Source organism: Brachionichthys hirsutus, chromosome 15 (genome assembly GCF_040956055.1).
Source record: "Brachionichthys hirsutus isolate HB-005 chromosome 15, CSIRO-AGI_Bhir_v1, whole genome shotgun sequence".
In the NCBI taxonomy this organism is placed as follows: Eukaryota; Metazoa; Chordata; class Actinopteri; order Lophiiformes; family Brachionichthyidae; genus Brachionichthys; species Brachionichthys hirsutus.
The window spans coordinates 536918-561252 of NC_090911.1; the positions used below are offsets into that span (position 1 = coordinate 536918).

General features: G+C 50.0%; 1 protein-coding gene across 1 annotated transcript in view; it reads left to right on the forward strand.

The window, feature by feature from the left end:
• The window catches only part of chd7 (chromodomain helicase DNA binding protein 7), a 60428-nt gene that overhangs the window by 18523 nt on the left and 17570 nt on the right, over positions 1 to 24335 (forward strand). The window contains 20 exon segments of the mRNA XM_068748787.1: positions 420 to 663; positions 1638 to 1814; positions 1925 to 2068; positions 2148 to 2246; positions 2361 to 2532; positions 2626 to 2836; positions 3111 to 3306; positions 3470 to 3637; positions 3769 to 3948; positions 4062 to 4172; positions 7468 to 7679; positions 8936 to 9135; positions 9272 to 9431; positions 11485 to 11574; positions 14754 to 14857; positions 19108 to 19237; positions 21303 to 21418; positions 21512 to 21926; positions 22018 to 22226; positions 22309 to 23271. Coding sequence (XP_068604888.1) covers positions 420 to 663; positions 1638 to 1814; positions 1925 to 2068; positions 2148 to 2246; positions 2361 to 2532; positions 2626 to 2836; positions 3111 to 3306; positions 3470 to 3637; positions 3769 to 3948; positions 4062 to 4172; positions 7468 to 7679; positions 8936 to 9135; positions 9272 to 9431; positions 11485 to 11574; positions 14754 to 14857; positions 19108 to 19237; positions 21303 to 21418; positions 21512 to 21926; positions 22018 to 22226; positions 22309 to 23271 — 4301 coding nt within the window.

Here is a 24335-nt window from a genome sequence, read left to right on the forward strand (position 1 = left end):
AAGCAGGAAACTGAGATCTGCCTTAATTCAATAAGACAAGTAGAATATTGCCGTTAAATTCTAGTCGGAGTCTTTTTCTGTCGTCCAAAATGTTGCTTTTGTGTGTGAATGCTAAAACTGCGTTTTTGTACGTGCCAGGTCACTTTGACACAAAGCGTTTTCCATCGTGTGTCGCATGTTTTTCCCACATCGGATCAGTGGAGTGGAAAACAGACATTTGGAAAAGCTTCATTAATAAATCAAAAGGGAAAAGTCTTGGATCATGTCAGAGTTCTGGGGTTTTGCGCCGTGGCCACAGCGGGGAGACGTTTTTGGTACCCAGCATGTGGGCGTCTGGTCGAGTCGCGGTTTAGTGCCACTGAAGGAAAGATAAAGATGCGTCCGTCTGTCTGCAGCCTCTCGTCTACTCTCCTCCACAGACGCAACTGCATCTTGGCTGATGAGATGGGTCTTGGAAAGACCATCCAATCCATTACATTCCTCTATGAGATTTACATGAGGGGCATTGAGGGGCCATTCCTGGTTATTGCCCCACTCTCCACCATCCCCAACTGGGAGAGGGAGTTCAGGTCCTGGACGGAGCTCAACGCGGTGGTCTACCATGGCAGCCAGGCCAGTCGCAAGACCATCCAAGCATACGAGATGTACTACAGAGACGCGCAGGTAAAAGGGCGGGGCTGGGCTGTGACTGGTGTCCACGCAGGTCGCAGAACAGTTCAACGGCGTCTGTCGGAGAAGGTGCAATGACGATTGGTCGGAATTTTAGTCTGAGGCGATACTCGCCAGGCTCGGGTTGCAGGCCTTGGAATTCCTGACTAATTTTGAAAGTGGGTTGCATCACAAACAGGGAAGGATTTCATGCATATCGCATTACTGTCACATGCTGACTCCACGAGATTAGGAATTCACCTGTCGTCAGGTACTACAGGACATTAGGGGACAATGCATCACCTCATCAGCTGTTTCCTGTGTGATCTCAGGGCAACAGATGATGTTTCCCTGAGATCTCAGTGAAATGGAGATTCAACATCCTTCTCTCCCTCTCTACTGTCTCACCTGCGTACAGGTCATCATATGCCCCCTGTTTGACCTTTGCCTTGCGTCTCGTCTCCCTGCACTCTGTCTGCTCTCAATGTCCCACTTCTTCTTAGCTAACCTCTTACACTTCTGCACTTCCTGGTTCCACCAGCAGGTCTCCTTATCTCCTTTCCTCCCAGAAGACACACCCAGTCCTCTCCTACCTGTCTCCCTGGTCACCTGAGCTGTTGTCTTCCAGTCTTCTGGAAGCCTCTCTTGTCTCACCTCTTCCCTGAAAGCCACTCAACACTCTTCGTTCTTCAGCCTCCACCACTTCGTCCTCTTCTTCACTTGTCAGCCTATGTTGGTTGGCTACACTCTCCTACCATGACCAACGTGTTCCTTGTTTGTGCTTGATTCCAAACGGGAACAAAAGAGGCATAAAGACGGTGGGTACGGTTACTGGGGTGAACATGTCAACGCTAGGAACGATCCGACCTCAGGGTTTCCTCTCTTTCTACTCTTACCCTGAAGTGTTGGTGCTTGTTGCCTATTAAGCCATTCCCCCTCAGATCATCCGGTTAAGGCCTGACCAAGCTGGATTGTGCTTGTCTCACTAGGGTAAGGTGATAAAGGGAGTCTATCGGTTCCATGCGGTGATAACTACCTTTGAGATGATCCTGACTGACTGCCCGGAGCTGCGCAGCGTGCCGTGGCGCTGCGTGGTGATCGATGAGGCCCATCGCCTCAAAAACCGCAACTGCAAACTCCTGGAAGGGCTTAAAATGATGGACATGGTGAGCACTGACGATGGCGAGAGGGCGTTCGGACAAGGCAGCAAATGAGAGCCTGTGTTCCATTTCAGACGCTGTAAACGTTGCTGTCCTGTCTCCCCCTCTTCCTGCAGGAGCACAAAGTCCTGCTGACAGGAACTCCGCTTCAGAACACTGTGGAAGAGCTCTTCAGTTTACTCAACTTCCTGGAGCCCGAACGATTCCCGTCTGAACAGACATTCATGACTGAGTTTGGAGACCTTAAGACTGAAGAACAGGTTGAATGAGCAGCCAATCTGGGTTGTGGTTTCTGCAGTTCCCACCCAAGTGGTAATGCTGTGTCCATGTGTTGTTCAGGTTCAGAAACTGCAGGCTATTCTGAAGCCCATGATGTTAAGAAGATTAAAGGAGGACGTGGAGAAGAACCTCGCTCCCAAGGAGGAGACCATCATTGAGGTAGGACTGAGGCTAAAATGCCCATCTTTTCTAATATCGATCAAAAAGAACACTCAATCACAATCTGTTTAGGTGTTGAAGAGGTTTCATGTGCTGGAGTGTTGTGGTTCTCAGGTCGAGTTGACGAACATCCAGAAGAAATACTATCGGGCCATCCTGGAGAAGAACTTTGCCTTCCTGTCCAAAGGAGGTGCAGGAGGAGGCGGCGGAGGATCCAGTGTGCCCAACCTCCTCAACACCATGATGGAGCTGAGGAAATGCTGCAACCACCCCTACCTCATTAACGGTATTCAAAGCATTACTACAGTACTACGCAAACCAGCAATGATGAAAACTACCTTTGTCTCCTCATTAATCTGGATTATTTTCCCACATCCAGGAGCGGAAGAGAAGATTGCAGAGGAGTTCAGGGACTCTCATGGGACAGACGTACCAGACATGGCCCTCCAAGCCATGATCCAGGCCGCTGGGAAGCTGGTGCTCATTGACAAGCTGCTGCCCAAGCTGAAGGCTGGAGGACACCGAGTCCTGGTGTTCAGTCAGATGGTCCGCTGCCTGGACATCCTTGAGGACTACCTCATCCAGAAGCGGTGAGACGCAAACCCTTCCTGAATGCGTGGCGACGCTTAAGCGGTTAAAAGCTAAAAGAGATGGGATCAAATGTAATTCATCTTAAAATGAATATTCAGTCTGCTCGCTAAAAATGTACATGTTCATATATCTTAAACAATGATTTGTATAATAATAATAACGGCCACTCTATTTATGTGAGAGAACCCATTAATCCACGTTTTCCAAACTGATGTTTGAAGAGGCTTGTTGCGGTGATGGAAATGATCTTACTCCCACCTACTCTGTATGCAGGTATCCTTATGAACGTATAGACGGCAGAGTTCGCGGGAACCTGCGACAGGCAGCCATCGACAGGTTCTCCAGACCTGACTCGGATCGCTTCGTCTTCCTGCTGTGTACGAGAGCTGGAGGGCTCGGCATCAACCTGACTGCAGCAGATACCTGCATCATCTTTGACTCTGACTGGAACCCTCAGAATGACCTGCAGGTACAATCCACACCACGAGTCGCTGGTGAATCTGGGCGTGGCCGCTGCATGAACCTAGTGGTGTCTCCCTGTAAGCTGGCGTCCGTGCACTGAACAGATGCCAGCTTACAGTAAATGGAGGTGATCTGGAGAACAATGTTTAGCTGAATGCCTTCTCCTCCAGGCCCAGGCTAGATGTCATCGTATTGGCCAATCCAAGGCGGTGAAGATTTACCGTCTGATAACCAGGAACAGCTACGAGAGAGAAATGTTTGACAAGGCCAGTTTGAAGCTGGGACTTGACAAGGCAGTCCTCCAGAGCATGAGTGGGCGAGAGAACGCCAACAGTGGGGTGAGACGTCGCGTTGGGAGGCCTGTTCTTGTGTCAGATACTCGTTGTCTTTCTGCTGCACCAACGTGTTCTCACCATGTATTCGCTGAGCACGTGAAGGATTTCCCATGGAATATTTTTCTTGTAACCAGGTCCAACAGTTGTCCAAAAAGGAGATCGAAGACCTGCTAAGAAAAGGAGCATACGGAGCTCTAATGGACGAAGAAGATGAAGGCTCCAAGTTCTGTGAGGAAGACATTGACCAGATCCTGCAGAGACGAACCCACACAATCACCATAGAGTCTGAGGGCAAGGGCTCTACCTTTGCTAAGGTGCAATTTGTAACTACTTCTCGGTTAATATCGGTTCACCAATGAATGACACGTAAGGATCAGTTCAAAATCATCTCTGGACAGTTGTGACCGCTATCCCCTTTTGCCCACAGGCCAGTTTTGTTGCAACCGGTAACCGAACAGACATTTCTCTGGAGGATCCAGACTTCTGGCAGAAATGGGCTAAGAAGGCAGAGCTGGACATGGATGCCATCAATGGACGGGTACGGCACACATGCACACGCAAATGAGCATCCACTGATCAACTGGACCTCTCATCCGAGAGGTTTCTTCAGTTCTGAGAGTTTAGGTACTTGTGCTCTTGGAGGGGCAGAAAACAAAGAAGGGACTGAAACCACCAAGGCAGTCAGACTCAACAGGAGTACTAGCATTTCCTTGATGGATGCTAATACTCCCCTGGAATCATTAGCATCCACAAGGTGAAGGGTTGTTGCCCCCCACCCCCAGGGGAGCTCTTAAGATGAGATATGCATCCATGTGTGGTTGGCGGTTGTGGATTTTAGGGACAGAGGTCAATACTGCATTGTGTGTTGCATAACGAACATCGTGTTCAAGCATAAGGGTGTCCGTATGTGCACTTGGCACCAGGACACCCTAGGCCGCAGTTTGATGATCGACTTTGTAGTCGTCTCACCGGACTTGCGGCCGCATGTCTTGGACACTCGGGTGAAGAGAGGGGCGGAGCTGTCAACCGACCATCACCTGGTGGTGAGTCAACTCCGATGGTGGGGGAGGATGCCGGACAGACCTGGCAGGCCCAAACGTATTGTGAGGGTCTGTTGGGAACGTCTGGCAGAGTCTCCTGTCAGAAGGAGTTTTAACTCCCACCTCCGGGAGAGCTTCGACCGTGTACCGGGGGAGGCAGGGGACATTAGGTGCGTTTACATGGACACATTTAACCCGGTTAAAATCCTGATCGGAATAAAAATGCTTCATGTACACACCTTAACCGGAATAGTCTAACCCGATCCAGCCTGATCCGGTCACAATTCTATCCCGATGGAGAGGGGTGCTTTATACCGATTTGTGACCCGGTCAGGGCGCATGAAAACACTTATTCCGATGTTTCGGTACAAGCCGTCCTTACTGCGCATGTCTGTGACGTCAGCTACACGCGCTGCTGCTATTGCCGGAAGCTAGCTGAAGCAGAGCGAGCGAAAAGCACGGCGGGCGGAAGACAGAACTGGTCAATATCTGAGACAAACATGTTTCCGGAGACATTAAAGGAGGAAACTAAAAGCACAAACGGGGAAAACGAGCGAAATAACGCTGACGTTTCAGGCAGGAAAGCGCGGAGCGATGATTTGTTCACAGCGGAAGTTGCTACGCTACGCTTCTTCTTCTACCATTTCCGGTGCTTTTGGTCAAACTGCGCATGTCAGAATATTCTGTTCCGATCAAAAGTGTGATGCATGAACACGCAAATCCTAATCGGATCGGATCTTTAGGGTCCATGAACACGGCGCATCGGATCACAGTTTTACTCTGAACTCTGATCGGAATAAAGACATTTTGTCCGTGTAAACGCACCTAGTGAGTCCGAGTGGACCATGTTTCGTGCCTCCATTGTCGAAGCGGCCGATCGGTGCTGTGGCCGTAAGGGGGTCGGTGCCTGTCGTGGTGGTGAGGGATGCCGTCAGGCTGAAGGAGTCCTATCAGGCCCTTTTGCCCTGTGGGACTCCGGAGGCAGCTGACAGGTACCGACAGACCAAGCGGGGCGCAGCTACCGCGGTTGCTGAGGCAACAACCCGGGCATGGGAGGAGTTCGGTGAGGCCATGGAAAACGACTTCCGGACGGCTTCGAAGAGGTTCTGGGCCGCCATCCGGCGTCTCAGGAGGGGGAAGCAGTGCACGGTCAACACTGTGTATGGTGGGGATGGTGCGCTGCTGACCTCGACTCGAGACGTCGTAGATCGGTGGAGGGACTACTTCAAAGACCTCCTCAATCCCACCGACATGCCTTCCAGTGAGGAAGCAGGGCCCGGGGACTCGGGGGTGAGCTCCTCAGTCTCTGGGGCTGAGGTTGCCGAGGTAGTTAAAAAGCTCCTCGGTGGCAAGGCCCCAGGGGTGGATGAGATCCGCCAGGAGTCCCTTAAGGCTCTGGGTGTTGTAGGGCTGTCATGGTTGACACGACTCTGCAACATCGCATGGACATCGGGGGCAGTGCCTCTGGATTGGCAGACCGGGGTGGTGGTCCCTCTTTATAAGAAGGGGGACCGGAGGGTGTGTTCCAACTACAGAGGGATTACACTCCTCAGCCTCCCCGGTAAGGTCTATTCAGGGGTACTGGAGAGGAGGGTCCGCCGGATAGTCGAACCTCGGATTCAGGAGGAGCAATGTGGTTTTCGTCCTGGCCGTGGAACTGTGGACCAGCTCTACACCCTCGGCAGGGTCCTTGAGGGTGCATGGGAGTTTGCCCAACCAGTCCACATGTGTTTTGTGGATTTGGAGAAGGCATTCGACCGTGTCCCTCGGGGAGTCCTGTGGGGGGTGCTCCGGGGGTACGGGGTGTCGGACCCCCTGATACGGGCTGTCTGTTCCCTGTATTCCCGGTGTCAGAACTTGGTCCACATTGCTGGCAGATCGGTCCTTGGTGGGGTTGTCGGTTGTGTTCAGTTCTACCGTGAACCGACCTTTATCAGCGGGTAAGAGCGTCCAGTCCGACCTCACCTTTTCTAGTGTTGATGACCATCGCTGCTCACAAGCTCTGGGAGGAAGGTGAGCCGGACTGAGGGCAAGAGGGGAGGGGAACGGAGGGGGATTAATATCGACAGTTGGGAATCTCCTCTTCTTCAATTACCCACGTCTCCCTGCTCTCTCTCTCCTTGAGTGAGCGAGAGAGAGCGTAAGCTGCTTGGCTCCACTCAACAGAGCGGCGATGCCAGGGGGGTGCCGACACTCGTACTGTCACGCACACACACACACACACACACACCTTCATCCTCCTGATGTCATCCCGGTCTTTCTTTCCGTTGTGCGTCCCTTCTGCGTTCTTCATCGCGCCTCTACGTCGCTTGTTGGGAACCTTCCTGCCTCCAGCTCGGGGGGTGAACGGGGGCCGCTCCCCTGGGATGTCTTGTTGTGTGATAAAATGGAAATGACTGCAGTGCTCTGTGATAATTATGGCATTAACTGCTTAACTACTGCCCTCTTTGCACATTTTAATAAGATTACGGGGGGGGGGGGCAAGAATCAAATGAATTGAACAAAAACAAATGAGGCCAGTTTGTTTGAAAAGGGCAATAATTTTCTCAGCATCAGAAATGAAACAAGGGGCCTGATGTCTAACAAATCGGGTTTTGTTCAAAACATATTGCAGTTTTCACACTAAACAAGGACCCTAAATACTCAACCAGTGTACAAGTACACCGTTTCAACAAAGTAAAAGGTGCGCTTTATGTTTTTGTTGGAGGATTTGAACAGTTTGTTGTGGCACACAAGGGAAGACTAGACCATAAAATCACAGCCACCGACGGATCCCTTGACTCTTGTCTCCAGAATACACTCGTGATTGACACCCCAAGAGTGAGGAAGCAGACGCGGCACTTCAGCAGCGTCAAAGAGGACGAGATGCTGGAATTCTCTGAGCTGGAGAGCGAGGACGATGAGCCGTGCAAGCCCTTGTCCAAACCACGGCGGCCCCAGGACAGAGCTCAGGGATACCCCAGATCTGAGTGCTTCCGGGTGGAGAAGAACCTGCTGGTCTACGGGTTGGTTGCACATGTGTTCAGAAAGTAAAATCACCAGGTTGACTTCTGGCGTATTTACGTGTATGATGAATGATCTTTTACTGGAAAGCTTTGGTGATTTATTCTGACATTGATCTGTTAATCCTCACATTTGAAAGAGACCTGCGTTTCACAGGCTTCTCAATAAGATCTTAAATACATTTTGCAAGGAGATGTTCTACCAGAGAAGGTGCAGCAAACCAGTGTCCAATATGTTGCTGATTTTCTCCTGGATTAAATGTAGTGAGAATATTAGACTCAAGATACTTTATTATCATTATGTGAACATAATAATATCGTAAGAGACTATCCTGGAACCCCCTTAAGGGACCCCCACTTCAACAAAGACTTTCATGCTTCAGCGCCAAAGCTCACAAATTATCATGTCTCATATGTTAAGCAATGCCTCACTGCTTTCATCTTGAAAATGGCCCCCGTTTTGAGCCTGCATGCGCGCTAAGCTAACCTAGCAGCTAACCTAAAGATAAACAAGTATCTGAAATGCTTTTAAATGTACAGAGGAGGTGCAAAAGGGTCAAACTAATCCCCCTGAGCGTCTGATGTAAGACAGACGATATTCGGGGATGCATCCTTCCAAGCAGGAGAGCGTTCTGCCTCTGGTGTACGCTGGTGAGCCCGCCCTTCCTCACGGCTGGCTCGGAGTGACGGCGTGTGCGTGTTTGAGAACGGGCATTGGTACTCGGGAGACGTCGCCATTGTTGCTGTTCAAGTCTCGTCTCGGGGCCCGAGGCTGTAGGACACAAAGACGCCCTGTCTGGGTCTGTCCTCGCCGCTCAGTGCAGTGTTGTCTTTTCTCATCAGCCACGTCTAAAATGATTCAGAGTAAGAATGTTTGGCACGGCTCCGTGGCCATCGCTCGCCGAAAACAGGGAGGGACACCCCGGGGGGCCACGGACTGTTAAGAGGTTAAAGGTCTTAAACCCAACACTCTACTGTAGGTCGGTTGGATTGTATGTGAATCCACGTTAGCTAGAATGAGTCTGGAAGGGTTAAAGAACGCACGTAACCTGGAATTGGGCTGAAATTAATGATAAATCAGCCTCAAATTCCTTCAGTGTTTGCTCAATGTGTGTTTTTGTTTGAATGATGTCATCAGTTAATTGCTGAAACGGCGCTTCATGTCAGAATGCGCTGTTTGATTTCAGCTTTCATATTACGCTCCTCTAAATGTGTGTGTTTCTCTGAGCGGGCGCCGGCATGTCCTCCTTTTCCTTCAGGTGGGGCAGGTGGGCTGACATCTTGGCTCACGGTCGCTTCAAGCGGCCCCTGAAGGAGGCCGATGTAGAAACAATCTGCCGAGCGCTCTTAGCCTACTGCCTGCTGCATTACCGCGGCGACGAGAACATCAAGAGCTTCATCTGGGACCTGATCACCCCGAGTGAGGACGGGAGCACCAGGACGCTGGCCAACCACTCAGGTAACACCTGCACCTGGCTAGAGGCGCTGAGCGTTGCTTTAGAGCGAGGGAAACGATGCGGTTCGAAGGGTTGGGGTGTTCCCTGAGCGTTAGGCTCGTCGTTGAAAAACACCTTCTATCCCTGTCCTCTGTCCAGGACTCTCCACCCCAGTCCCTCGGGGCAGAAAGGGCAAGAAGGGGAAGACCCCTGTCCCGCCTCCACAGACCCCACGAGCTGATTGGCTGGCCAGCTGCAACCCCGACCACCTGCTGCAAGAGGATAGTTACAAGAGACACCTGAAGCATCACTGTAACAAGTAGGGCGTGTAGAACGTCACGGTTCACGTTAGAACCAACACACAAACACAGATGTGCATTACAGCCGCATGCACACAGACACACACACACACACACAAACACAAATGTGCATTACAGCCGCATGCACACAGACACACACACACACACACACAAACACAGATGTGCATTACAGCCGCATGCACGCAGACACACACACACACACACAAATGTGCATTACAGCCGCATGCACACACACACACACACACACACAAACACAAATGTGCATTACAGCCGCATGCACACAGACACACACACACACACACAAACACAAATGTGCATTACAGCCGCATGCACACAGACACACACACACACACACAAACACAAATGTGCATTACAGCCGCATGCACACACACACACACACACACACAAACACAAATGTGCATTACAGCCGCATGCACACAGACACACACACACACACACAAACACAAATGTGCATTACAGCCGCATGCACACAGACACACACACACACACACAAACACAAATGTGCATTACAGCCGCATGCACACAGACACACACACACACACACAAACACAAATGTGCATTACAGCCGCATGCACACAGACACACACACACACACACAAACACAGATGTGCATTACAGCCGCATGCACACAGACACACACACACACACAAACACAGATGTGCATTACAGCCGCATGCACACAGACACACACACACATACACAAACACAAATGTGCATTACAGCCGCATGCACACAGACACACACACACACACACAAACACAGATGTGCATTACAGCCGCATGCACACAGACACACACACACACACACAAACACAAATGTGCATTACAGCCGCATGCACACAGACACACACACACACACACAAACACAGATGTGCATTACAGCCGCATGCACACAGACACACACACACACACACAAACACAAATGTGCATTACAGCCGCATGCACACAGACACACACACACACACACAAACACAAATGTGCATTACAGCCGCATGCACATAGACACACACACACAAACGCACGTGTGGGCAGGGAGACGTGCCTCCTTGCCCTCAAGATTTCCTTCCAAGAGTTTTCTTCTTGACGTGCGTGTGCGTGTGTGTGTGTGTGTGTGTGTGTGTGTGTGAGAGAGAGAGAGAGAGAGACCAGGTGCTCGGCAGGCAGACCTGTTGGAAGTGGCTGAAAGGCACGCACACACACACGCATTTGGGGGTGATTATGTGGTGCCATCTGCTCGGCTGCAGCACGGCGTTGTGTGGCTAATCAGGCCTGGCACATTGATGGATGAGCACACACCGCCTGCCAACACACACACACACGGCAACTTGTGATGCCATTGATGCACGCACACACACACACACACGCGGCAACTTGTGATGCCATTGAAGCACGCACACACACACACACGGCAACTTGTGATGCCATTGATGCACGCACACACACACACACACACACACACACTGCAACTTGTGATGCCATTGATGCACGCACACACGCACACACGCGCACACGCACACACACACTGCAGGAGTTGCAAATGACTGTCGTTATACCTCCCCCCTCTCGTTGTGCTTCCTCCGTTCCAGCCCTTCACTTCTCTGCCCCCCCCCCCCCTCAGTAGATCTCTGAGATAACCATCAACAATGCCATGAGATCAAATCTTGAGTTATGACTGAAGCAATGCGCCTCGCTGGGGGGGGCGGGGGGGGGGGGGGCATCAGGAACATCTGCATTTCGTATCCGCAGCAGAATAGAGATGTTCTCATGAATTAGTTTGGACAGAAACCCTCGGTGCAAACGCTGCGCCACGTCGCGTCTTTACGATGTTCGTTTCTAACCCGACTGGGATCAAAGCCACGTTCAGTATGTTGAGGAGAACGTTAAGGGTGTGGAGAGACTGATTAGATCCCTGATCCTCTTCACACCTGACCATGCAGGCTTTAATCCAGTTAACCAAAGTCCTTGAAGATGATGGCAGAGCTTCTGGACCCGCCCTGGAGGACGCCAGTCACTAACTTCGCTTTGTTTGCAGGGTGTTGCTGAGGGTGAGGATGCTCTACTATCTACGACAGGAAGTCATCGGGGAGCAGGCGGAGCGCATCCTGGAAGGGGCCGACTCCAGGTTGGTGCATCTCTCGATAGCCAGTCGGTACCTTGTAATGTAGGAAACCCAATCACGTGCGTGCGTGCGTGCGTGCGTGCGTGCGTGCGTGCGCGTGTGCGTGTGCGTGTGCGTGTGTGTGTGTGTGTGTGCGTGCTGCTGTTCGCAGAGATAAGGGACCGGTTCCCTGGGTTCTCCTCCCGTCTTTCGGCTTCCATTGTGTCCAGAACTATTTGGAAACGCCATTTTCTACCTTCTTTCATAATAATCTTCCTGCAAAGCAGCTTCTAGACAATAACTGCTTTTGGTTGGACTTTTTGGACGTTGTGTATTCTCGGTACTATTGGACGTTGTGTATTCTCGGTACTATTGGACGTTGTGTATTCTCAGTACTATTGGACGTTGTGTATTCTCCGTACTATTGGACGTTGTGTATTCTCAGTACTATTGGACGTTGTGTATTCTCCGTACTATTGGACGTTGTGTATTCTCAGTACTATTGGACGTTGTGTATTCTCCGTACTATTGGACGTTGTGTATTCTCAGTACTATTGGACGTTGTGTATTCTCAGTACTATTGGAAGTTGTGTATTCTCCGTACTATTGGACGTTGTGTATTCTCAGTACTATTGGATGTTGTGTATTCTCAGTACTATTGGACGTTGTGTATTCTCAGTACTATTGGACGTTGTGTATTCTCAGTACTATTGGACGTTGTGTATTCTCAGTACTATTGGACGTTGTGTATTCTCCGTACTATTGGACGTTGTGTATTCTCCGTACTATTGGACGTTGTGTATTCTCAGTACCATTGGACGTTGTGTATTCTCAGTACTATTGGACGTTGTGTATTCTCCGTACTATTGGACGTTGTGTATTCTCAGTACTATTGGACGTTGTGTATTCTCAGTACTATTGGACATTGTGTATTCTCAGTATTATTGGACGTTGTGTATTCTCAGTACTATTGGACGTTGTGTATTCTCGGTACTATTGGACGTTGTGTATTCTCGGTACTATTGGACGTTGTGTATTCTCCGTACTATTGGACGTTGTGTATTCTCAATACCATTGGACGTTGTGTATTCTCCGTACTATTGGACGTTGTGTATTCTCAGTACTATTGGACGTTGTGTATTCTCGGTACTATTGGACGTTGTGTATTCTCAGTACTATTGGACGTTGTGTATTCTCAGTACTATTGGACGTTGTGTATTCTCAGTACTATTGGACGTTGTGTATTCTCCGTACTATTGGACGTTGTGTATTCTCCGTACTATTGGACGTTGTGTATTCTCAGTACCATTGGACGTTGTGTATTCTCAGTACTATTGGACGTTGTGTATTCTCCGTACTATTGGACGTTGTGTATTCTCAGTACTATTGGACGTTGTGTATTCTCAGTACTATTGGACATTGTGTATTCTCAGTATTATTGGACGTTGTGTATTCTCAGTACTATTGGACGTTGTGTATTCTCGGTACTATTGGACGTTGTGTATTCTCAGTACTATTGGACGTTGTGTATTCTCCGTACTATTGGACGTTGTGTATTCTCAATACCATTGGACGTTGTGTATTCTCAGTATTATTGGACGTTGTGTATTCTCGGTACTATTGGACGTTGTGTATTCTTGGTACTATTGGACGTTGTGTATTCTCGGTACTATTGGACGTTGTGTATTCTCCGTACTATTGGACGTTGTGTATTCTCCGTACTATTGGACGTTGTGTATTCTCCGTACTATTGGACGTTGTGTATTCTCCGTACTATTGGACGTTGTGTATTCTCAGTACCATTGGACGTTGTGTATTCTCAGTACCATTGGACGTTGTGTATTCTCAGTACCATTGGACGTTGTGTATTCTCAGTACCATTGGACGTTGTGTATTCTCAGTACCATTGGACGTTGTGTATTCTCAGTACCATTGGACGTTGTGTATTCTCAGTACTATTGGACGTTGTGTATTCTCAGTACTATCGGACGTTGTGTATTCTCGGTACTATTGGACGTTGTGTATTCTCGGTACTATTGGACGTTGTGTATTCTCGGTACTGTTGGACGTTGTGTATTCTCGGTACTGTTGGACGTTGTGTATTCTCGGTACTGTTGGATGTTGTGTATTCTCGGTACTATTGGACGTTGTGTATTCTCGGTACTATTGGACGTTGTGTGTTCTCGGTACTATTGGACGTTGTGTATTCTCGGTACTATTAGACGTGTATTCTCGGTACTATTGGACGTTGTGTGTTCTCGGTACTATTGGACGTTGTGTATTCTCCGTACTATTGGACATTGTGTATTCTCAGTACCATTGGACGTTGTGTATTCTCGGTACTATTAGACGTTGTGTATTCTCGGTACTGTTGGACGTTGTGTATTCTCGGTACTATTAGACGTTGTGTATTCTCGGTATTATTGGACGTTGTGTATTCTCGGTACTATTGGACGTTGTGTATTCTCGGTACTATTGGACGTCGTGTATTCTCGGTACTATTGGACGTCGTGTATTCTCGGTACTGTTGGACGTCGTGTATTCTCGGTACTATTGGACGTCGTGTATTCTCGGTACTACTGGACGTCGTGTATTCTCGGTACTATTGGACGTCGTGTATTCTCGGTACTATTGGACGTTGTGTATTCTCAGCACGTTAAGTTTCTGTGAGTTTGTACACCTAGATATTATGCTCTTGCCTTCTCCAGGACAGAAAACGTTAAGTTTACTTAGTTTACTACAAGAACCTTAATTTTTGGTTCCCTAATTTATGAAATAGTGGGAACAATGAGGGCACCGTCTGTAAAGCGTTCCTACCTGATGACGTCATACAGGTGTAGGTGGCCCACCCCCTCGGAGATTCTGGTGTAGTAGCGCCTCTTAAAGGGCTTATTGCATCCTGGCCGGTGATCAATGTTTCCATGGCAACAAAAGTTTCAGTAAAGAGGAAGCGTTTCGGTTTATTTACAGCCTTCAGATAAAACCTGGAGCAGCCCAGAAGCATTGAACCGGCTTTCCTCCGTAACGCCCCCCCCCTGTGTGTCACGTGTTCGGCGTGCTTCTCTCCGTAACGCCCCCCCCCCCCCCCTGTGTGTGACGTGTTTGCCGTGCTTCTCTCCGTAACGCCCCCCCCCTGTGTGTGACGTGTTCGCCGTGCTTCTCTCCGTAACGCCCCCCCCTGTGTGACGTGTTCCCCTCTGCAGCGAGCTGGACGTCTGGATTCCCCAGCCGTTCCACGCCGACGTCCCGGCAGACTGGTGGGACAGCGAGGCCGACAAAGCTCTGCTCATTGGTGTCTTCAAGCACGGTAGGAGACACGGCTGCCCCCCCGCACACTCCCAACAAACCAGCCAATAGGAACGAGCGTCACGCACACACACACACACACACACACCATGTTCAAACTGGGTGAGGCTGCACAAACATAGCCCACCCGCTTCTGCCGCCACTGGTTGATTGGTGTTACCATGGCGACAGCGGCACGCAGCTGGCAGGCGCCATGTGATTGATGGCTGGTTTCAACACTGTGTGTGTGCGTGTGTGTGTGCGTGTGTGTGTGTGTGTGCGTGTCTGTGTGTGTCCAGTGCTGCAGGTATTAGTGCCGTAAATGAAGCTAATGCCACACTCATTAAAGGGCATCCTTACTGCACTCAGCTGCTAGAGCGAGTCGTCCAGTGGTTCAAATCCCAGCTCTGACAGTCCTTGGGCAAGGCACTGAAGCCCACGCTGACCCAGTGGGTCTGGCAGCACCCCGGGGGGTGAATGAGAGGAAACGGCGCTTTATAAGGGCCGTCTGTAAGAGTTTAACTTGTTAGCTTGGAATCTTAAACCGACCCCCCCTTTGGCAAAATCAGTGTGTGTGTGTGTGTGTGCAATGGATGGAGACACTTGATGCACAGGACGAAGTAAAGGAGGCCTTCTGCGCTGACCTGGACAGAATCCTACCAGAAGTGCCCAAGGAGGACAAGTTAATCCTGCTTGGAGATTTTAACGCCAGAGTGGGTCAGAACCACCACCTATGGAGGGGTACGCTGGGGAGAGGAGGGGTTAGAAACACCAACTCCAACGGCTTACTACTGCTAACCAAGTGCTCAGAGCACAACCTGGCCATCACCAACACACATTTCCGTCAGAGAACAAAGTTCAAAACATCATGGATGCATCCTCGCTCCAAACTGTGGCATCTGATCGACTCTGTCATTGTCCGCTCCAAAGACCGCCGTGATGTCATCAACGCCAGAGCAATGACCGGTGCAGACGACTGCTGGACTGACCACCGCCTCATTCGCTCCGTCATGTCTATCCGCTTAATGCGGAAAAGGAGGGTGCAGAAAAGGCAGAGCTTAACCTCGAGCGGCCGGATGACACCGCCTACCGACAACGGCTGCAGGACGCTCTCGGCGCTGCCTTGCCCAAACAGTATCCAGAGGATACTGAAACACACTGGCGCACGCTTTCCAGTGCCATCATGGACTCCTGTAAAAACATCCTCGGTCACAAAAAGCGGAGACATCAAGACTGGTATGATGAGAACGACACACATTCAACAGCCCATTGACATCAAGCGGCAAACGTTCATAACCTGGCAGAATAACATCCACTGCAAGGTTAAAAGAGCAGCCCATGCTAAAGCTAAGGCATCTGCCCAAAAGCTAGTCAGGAAACTGAAGAACCAGTGGTGGACAACGAAGGCTCTGGAGATTCAGCAACTTGCTGACTCTGGAGATACGAGAGGTTTCTTCAATGCCACGCGAGCGGTATATGGCCCCAGCTACCGCTGCCTGACCCCCCTTCGCTCCAAAGATGGGCTTATGCTGCTGAAGGACAAGGAGGCAATTTGTAAAAGGTGGAAAGAGCATTATGAGGATCTCTTAAGCAGGGACATGATTCCTGAGATGGAGGCCCTTAACAAACTCCCTCAACAGCCCATAGTTGAAAGCATGGGAGAACCACCTAGCCTGGATGAGGTGCAGGATGCTATTAGGAAGATGAGGAACAACAAGGCTGCTGGGCCAGACGGCATCCCAGCAGAAGAAAGGCGGGCCCGATCTTCTTAAAAACATCCATGCCCTGCTTCTCAACACATGGCAAGAAGAGAAAGTCCCTGTCCAGCTTAGGGATGCCTTAATTGTCTCCATATTCAAGAAGGGAGACAAGGCAGACTGCAGGAATTACCGTGGCATTTCTCTCCTGTCCACCATAGGGAAAGCCCTTGCTCGGGTCTTGGCCGACAGACTCACCCCCCTGTCAGAAAGCATCCTTCCTGAGTCTCAAAGTGGATTTTGCCCAAGCAGAGGAACCACAGACATGATTTTCATCACTCGACAACTGCAGGAAAAATGCCGGGAACAAAATCAACCACTATACATGGCCTTCATAGACCTCACCAAAGCCTTTGACTCGGTAAACCGTCAGGCCCTTTGGCTGGTTCTGGCAAAGATTGGCTGCCCTGGCAAATACATCCGGGTACTGAGACTGCTGCATGACAATATGTCAGCCACGGTACTCTGTGGCGGTGGAGACGAATCGGAACCCTTCCGGGTTGACACTGGAGTCAAACAGGGCTGTGTCATCGCTCCACCATTATTCTCCATCTTTGTTGCTGCTATACTCCATCTCATAAGCAAGCATCTGCCACGGGGAGTCGAAAGTATGTATAGAACCGACGGTCAACTCCTCAACATCAACCGATTCAGGGCTAAAGGTCGAACCACCACCACGTTCATCATGGAGCTGCAGTATGCGGACGACAACGCCCTCGTAGCCCTCTCAGAAGAGGTCCTACAGTGCATGCTATCTGCCTTTGCGAAGGCATACAAACAGCTTGGTCTAGCCATCAACATAAAAAAGACACAAATTCTCCACCAACCACAACCAGACAGGAGTATGCCTGTCCTACCCCCAAGCATCTCCACTGACAACATCAGACTGGAGCATGTGGACCACTTCCCAATACCTTGGCAGCCTTTTATCTTCAAAGGCTGTCATTGATGACGAGGTACACCATCGCCTCAGTTGTGCCAGTGGAGCTTTCTCAAAGCTAAGAAAGAGTCTTTGGGAACCGCGACCTCCAAGCAAAGACCAAAATCTTGGTCTATGAAGCCGTGGTACTTCCCACCCTCCTGTATGGATCAGAAGCCTGGACTACATACAGCAGGCACTTAAAGGCACTTGAGACGTACCATCAGAGATGCCTCCAAAAAATCCTCAGGCTTAGCTGGGAGGATCGGCGCACCAACACCAGCGTCCTGGAGGAGGCTGATATTCCCACCATCACTGCCATCGTTGCCCAACACCAGCTCAGATGGACTGGCCATGTTATCCGCATGCCTGACTCTCGCCTCCCAAAACAAGTCCTCTATTCCCAGCTCGTTGAAGGGAAACGGGCCCCGGGAGGCCAAAAGAAGAGGTTTAAGGATAACATCAAGACAAACATGAAGAAGTGCCACATCGACCTTAAATCCTGGGAAGACACGGCAACAGTCAGGGCGACCTGGAGAAACCTTGTTCGTGAGGGGGCGGGACAGAACAACGATGACCTCCGTCATGCTGCACAAGAGAAGCGCAGACTCAGGAAGGAGAGAGCAACCACCAAACAGGCCCAACCCAAACCCACCACCACTACGTTCCCCTGTCCACACTGCACCAGAATAACTGGGTCCAGAATAGGGCTATATGCCCACCTGAAGACCCACAAGGACCAAGGAGGAGGACAGTCATGCTCGACTACGAGAGACCGCCGATGATGTGTGTGCAATGGATGGAGACCCTCATTCATATTAATGAATGAGGGTCTGATTAGGATGTGCACGCAGAGGAATAGAGAAGGGCTCAGCCTCAGTTAATCATAACCCTCACTCGGGGGGGGGGGGGGGGGGGGGGGGGGGTCACGCACACACACACACACACACACACACACACACACACACACACACACGGACGAGTGATGCTGGAAAGGCCCTGGTGATAAACCTGTGTAGAATAGAATAGATTGGCAGCGCCGCTCCGTCTGGTGCTTTGGTACAACATAAAATACAAGTAATAGAAGAAGAAAACAACACAAATTGATGGTGATAAACAGTGTGTGTGTGTGTGTGTGTGTGTGTGTGCACGGGTGTGTGCGGTGACGCGTTGTGTCTTTCCTAATTGAAATGTGATGGAGGAAAAAGAAGGAAGGACGGATGAAGGAAAGGTCAAAGAAGAGGCGGCATGTTTCTGTCTCCTATCTCTCCTCGACTCCTCTCTGCCCCCCCCCCCCCCCCTGTCCCGATGTGTCTCAGGAGGATCTGCACACTCTAATCTGTTCTGCCTGATGGACACCCCCCATCCCTCCCCCCTTCTCTTGGATCAGCGCACACACCTGGACTAGCTGTCTCATCAGCAGCTGGTTCTGCCCTTGCGCTGCTGCATTTAGTGTGTGTCGGGGGGGGGGGGGGGGGGGGGTCTAGAAGTGAGCTCATAAGCCCAACTTCCTCTCCACTCTTCTTTCATGGCGTTTCCCTGTATCTATTGATTTATTGATTTATTGATTGACTGTCCTGTCTGTTTCCTCTCCAGGCTATGAGAAGTACAACTCCATGAGAGCTGACCCCGCCCTCTGTTTCTTGGAGCGGGTGGGCATGCCGGACGCCAAGGCCATTGCCGCCGAGCAGAGGGGCTCCGACGTGATGGCAGACGGTGTCGAGGGGTAAGCAGGAAGGAGCACAAAACGATTGCATGCAGGGGTTAAAATAGTTTAGTGCTGAAAGACCATATAAGGCAGGGGTCCCCAAACTCTTCCCTTCTCTGATGGGGGGTCAGTTTGTACAGGAAAAGTGTGACGATGACACGGGGGGGGAGGGGCTAAACATTTATTGTTTTCCAGACAGCCATCAAATAACCCTTCACAGAAAAGAAGTGAGGAAATAAATAATAAGACTATTAATAAAACAAATAATACCACTATTAATAGAATAAATAATAACACTATTAACAAAATACATAATAGCACTATTAATAAAATAAATAGCACTATTAATAAAATAAATAACACTATTAATAAAATAAAGAATAACACTATTAATAAAATAAATAATAACACTATTAATATAAATAATAACACTATTAATAAAATAATCACACTATTAATAGAATAAACAATGACATTACTAATAAAATACATAATGACACTATTAATAAAATACATAATGGCACTATTAATAAAATAAACAATGACACTATTAATAAAACAAAGAATAACACTATTAATAAAATAAAAAATAACACTATTAATAAAATAAACAACATGATTAATTAATAAAATAAATAATAATACGATTAATAAAATAAATAAACAACATGATTAATTAATAAAATAACACGATTAATAAAATAAATAATACTATTAATAATATAAATAACACTATTAATAAAATAAATAACACTATTAATAATATAAATAAAAACACTATTAATAATATAAATAAAAACACTACTAATAAAATCAATAACTAAATAAGCCTTTCCAGGTTCCTCACAGAAAAAAGGTCCATTGAACATTAAGGGTGCATTCCCACTGCCGCTGTTTGCTCCCTTTTAAACTGACCAGAGTTCCTTTCCTCGGATACACCTCTCCGTTTTTGGGCCAGTGGGAACGCGCATCCGGACTCTGGAGAGGACCAAAAAAGTCCGCCTGAAAAGGAGGGTCTTGGTTCCTTTCGGTGGAGCAAAGGCAGGATCAGCTGTACGTAGTGATGCTACACGGTACATCTCTGGTAGAGGAAGTACAGAGAGTACTCCAAGTTGCTCTGCAGGGGAAGCTCAGTTACCAGAAAAACTAAAAGTGGTGAAATATGCACTGCTGTGTGTAGATTTCATGAACTAAATATGCGTTATAATTCTTTAATATTTTTTTCAGAACCAGCTACGTATCACCGGTAACTGATAGGACTTCTCCCTGCAGCTCCACGGTGCTTTAACACAGTCCAGCGCAGAGCGGAGAATCAGCTGATCGGCAGCGATAGTTTCTCATTCCGTTGTTCTGAACTGATCCGGAGACTTTACTGATCCCCAGCGACTTTGTCTGTTAAAAACGACTAGCGTTGTGTAACATTTATGATTTAGGCCAGAACTAAATGAGGTTCCCTCCCTAAAGGAGCAGCAGCCGTAACGGCGCACTCAAACAAAAAAACACGGGAGAGGGCGGGACTTCCCCGTCTACTTTGTCCAATCGACGAGCGCCTTTTTCAGCCACGCGACGCTGCTCCGAAAGTTCGTTCCATGAATAAATGACAGTGTGAACGCAGACCTTTCAAAGAATTATAAATGCAGGAATTTGCTCCCAAAGGAACCGAGTCCTCTTGGTGCAGTGGGAACGCACCCTAACATGCTGCTCGTATGTGATCATCATTAAAACTGTCCCAAATGAAAGGAAGAATGCTTTTCTTCATAATATTAATATATTCTCTACTATCAATATAATTTACAGGAAACAAAAGATCGAAATAATGACCCTGCTTAAATGCATCGAATACCATTATTGATCCCCTACCGGCTACTCGTGTTGTATGGTATTGTTCAGGGGGCGGGGACAAATGTGGAGGCGGGCCTGATATGAGGTGTGAGTGGAGGAGAGGCGAGACCAGTTTGTTTTTACAGCCCCCAGATTAATGTCGTTCTTTACTTGGTTTTGTCTCGATGTCTGACTTGACATTTTCTCGTGAGTCTCTGTCCTCTTCATTGTATCGTCTCTCCTGTCCCTCCAACCCACGCAGCGAGGACGAGGACCCGGAGTACAAGCCGATGCGGATGCCCTTTAAGGACGACTTGGACGACTTCACCAACTCTCCACTGGATGACAAAGACGACGCCACGGAAGGCGAAGCCGACGGTGAGGGGGGAGCAGCGTCGGCTCAAAGTGAACATAGCGTGGTCATGAGGTCAGATGTCCTCATCCCTTGTCCTCGCTCCTCCCCTGTTGCAGCTAAATCAGGTGAAAATGGTCAAAGTGCTCCTGCCATGGGCGGAGCTTCCAACAGGCAGCTCTATTGGCCCGCAGCTTCAGCACTGACTGCGCGTCTGCGCCGCCTCGTCACCGCGTATCAGCGCTCCAACCGAAGAGAGCAGCTCCGCCAGGAGGCGCTCAGCCGGCCTGACGGGCGCAGGCGACGGCGCCGAGAGTTCCTTCCTTCCGTCGCTATGGTTACAGATACAGGAGGAGGGGCAACTTACACTCAGGATGGAACTGCGGTGTTCGTGGCGGAGGGAAGTCCTTATTTGGCCAAAGGAAGTACTTACTTTGCCAAAGGTGGGCAGTTCATGCCAGAAGCGTCATCGGTGATGACGACCAACGCCCTGCTGGCGGACGGCGCCATGTTCTACAAGGAGCGAAGGCAAAGGTAGCGTTGCCGTTCCAGCCGTGTTCTCGGTGTGTGTGGGCGCCGCCCGGCACGGCGGCCTCCTGAACATCGGCTCTGATTGTGTCCTCAGGTGGACTCGTCGTGAGGAGGCTGATTTCTACCGCGTCGTGTCCACCTTCGGCGTCGTCTTTGACACCCGGCGACAGACGTTTGATTGGATGCAGTTCAGGGCCTTCGCTCGGCTGGACAAGAAAACGGACGACAGCTTGGAAAAGTATTACTACTCGTTCATCGCCATGTGCAAACGGGTCTGCAGAATGCAGGTCAAGACTGAAACGGGTAAGTGGGAACGGTTCAACGGAAGCAAAGGCGGGATCAGACCGAGATGTTAAGTTTCCTCCGCTGTCTTTGATCTCATCAGAACTTTCGGACCCGACCTTGATCATTGACCCCATCACAGAGGAGCGCGCCTCTCGCACACTGTATCGCATTGAGCTGCTCCGGCGAATCCGAGAGCAGGTCCTCCCTCACCCGCTGCTCTCTGAGCGCCTCGCGCTCTGCCAGCCCTCTCCAGACCTCCCAGAGTGGTGGGAGTGCGGCCGCCACGACCGGGACCTTCTCCTGGGGGCGTCTAAGCACGGAGTGAGCAGGACAGATTATCACATCTTAAATGACCCGAGCCTGGCCTTTCTGGAATCCTACCAGCGCTTGAGCAGCCAGCGAGGGGCTGGGATATATCCGGGAGCCCAGAGTGAGACCCCCAAGGTTATGGGAAGGGAGGAAGGGATCAGCGCACCCCTCCTCACGCCTGCAGTGCTGGCCAGCGCGTCAGCGGCCGCCGCCAAACTTACTGCTGCAGCAGGAGATGGAGAGGAAGAAGGGAAGGTGAAGACCGAGGAAACAGAAATGGATGTGAAAATTGAATCGGAAGAAAATCCTAACGACGTTCCATTTAGCGAAACTGAAACCCTCGAACAGAAGGAAAATGGTGGGGGTCTCAAAGAGGGCAAAGATGAAAGTGCAGCTTCAATAAATGAGGTGAAGAAAGAGGAGGAGGCCCAGCCGAAAGGAGAAATGGAGGAGCAGAAAGGGGAGCTGAGTGGCGAGGGAGAGAAGGGCTCCAAGTTGGGAGATGACCAAGACTTCATGGAGGATAGGAAGAGTTCGACTCCTGGGATCGGCCTGGAGGAACAGAAGGAAGTGACCTCTGAACCGTCCGAGTGCCCTGACCCCTCACCGAAAGCACAACCAGGCCACAAGACCACAACGGAGGACGATGAAGAGGAGAGAGACGACACAGAATCTCCCAAGTCGGCTGACGCAGAGAAAAGCCCAGACGAGGAAGATGAAGATGACAAGTCAGAGAAATCCTCTCAAGCTGAAGGTGAGGCGCACGTTTATACCGGCGAGTCGGACTGCATGAACTACGTCTGGCTGTTTCGCTGTTTGTTTGCAGTGCAGTCATCATCGCTCAGATTTATTTCTAGTGCGTCTCCTGCAGCCTCATGCTAGCACGGTTAGCAGGAGCTAACGTAGCGTGTGCCGTTTCCCAAATCAAACATGCTAATCGGGTCAGTTGAGGGCCGGGTTAACGACCCCCAGCAGGGTGGTTAACCCCCGGGACGCTGCTGGACACCGGATGACTGTGGGTTAAAGACGGAGACGAAGAAGAGGAGGAAGACGAGAGCATCAGCAGAGAGAGAAGAGGGATGGAAGAGTTTAGGAGTGAGGAGGGACTGCATTCAAAGTCCCTACTGTGATAGAGTGTCAGCGAGGACAACGGGACAGTGGTGAGGACAGCCATGATGGACGGCATAGAGACAGTGGTGAGGACAGCCATGATGGACGGCTTAGAGACTGTGTCTCTGAGGAAAGGACAGGAGGCGGAGCTAGAAGTGGAGGAGATGAGGATGCTGAGGTTCTCCTTGGGAGTGTCCAGGTTGGACAGGATTAGAAATGAGACAATAAAAGGGACAGTGAAGGTTAGACAGACGTTTTGGAGACAAGGTCAGAGACCAGACTTTGATGGTTTGGACATGTCCAGAGGAGAGACAGGGACTATATCGGTAGAAGGATGCCGAGGATGGAACTGCCAGGGAACAGGACTAGAGGACGACCCAGGAGAAGAGACATGGACGTAGTGGGGGAGGACATGAGAGTGGCTGGTGTTGGGGAGGACGATGCAAAGGACAGGGCTAGAGGACGACCCAGGAGAAGAGACATGGACGTAGTGAGGGAGGACATGAGAGTGGCTGGTGTTGGGGAGGACGATGCAAAGGACAGGACTAGAGGACGACCCAGGAGAAGACACATGGACGTAGTGAGGGAGGACATGAGAGTGGCTGGTGTTGGGGAGGACGATGCAAAGGACAGGACTAGAGGACGACCCAGGAGAAGACACATGGACGAAGTGAGGGAGGACATGAGAGTGGCTGGTGTTGGGGAGGA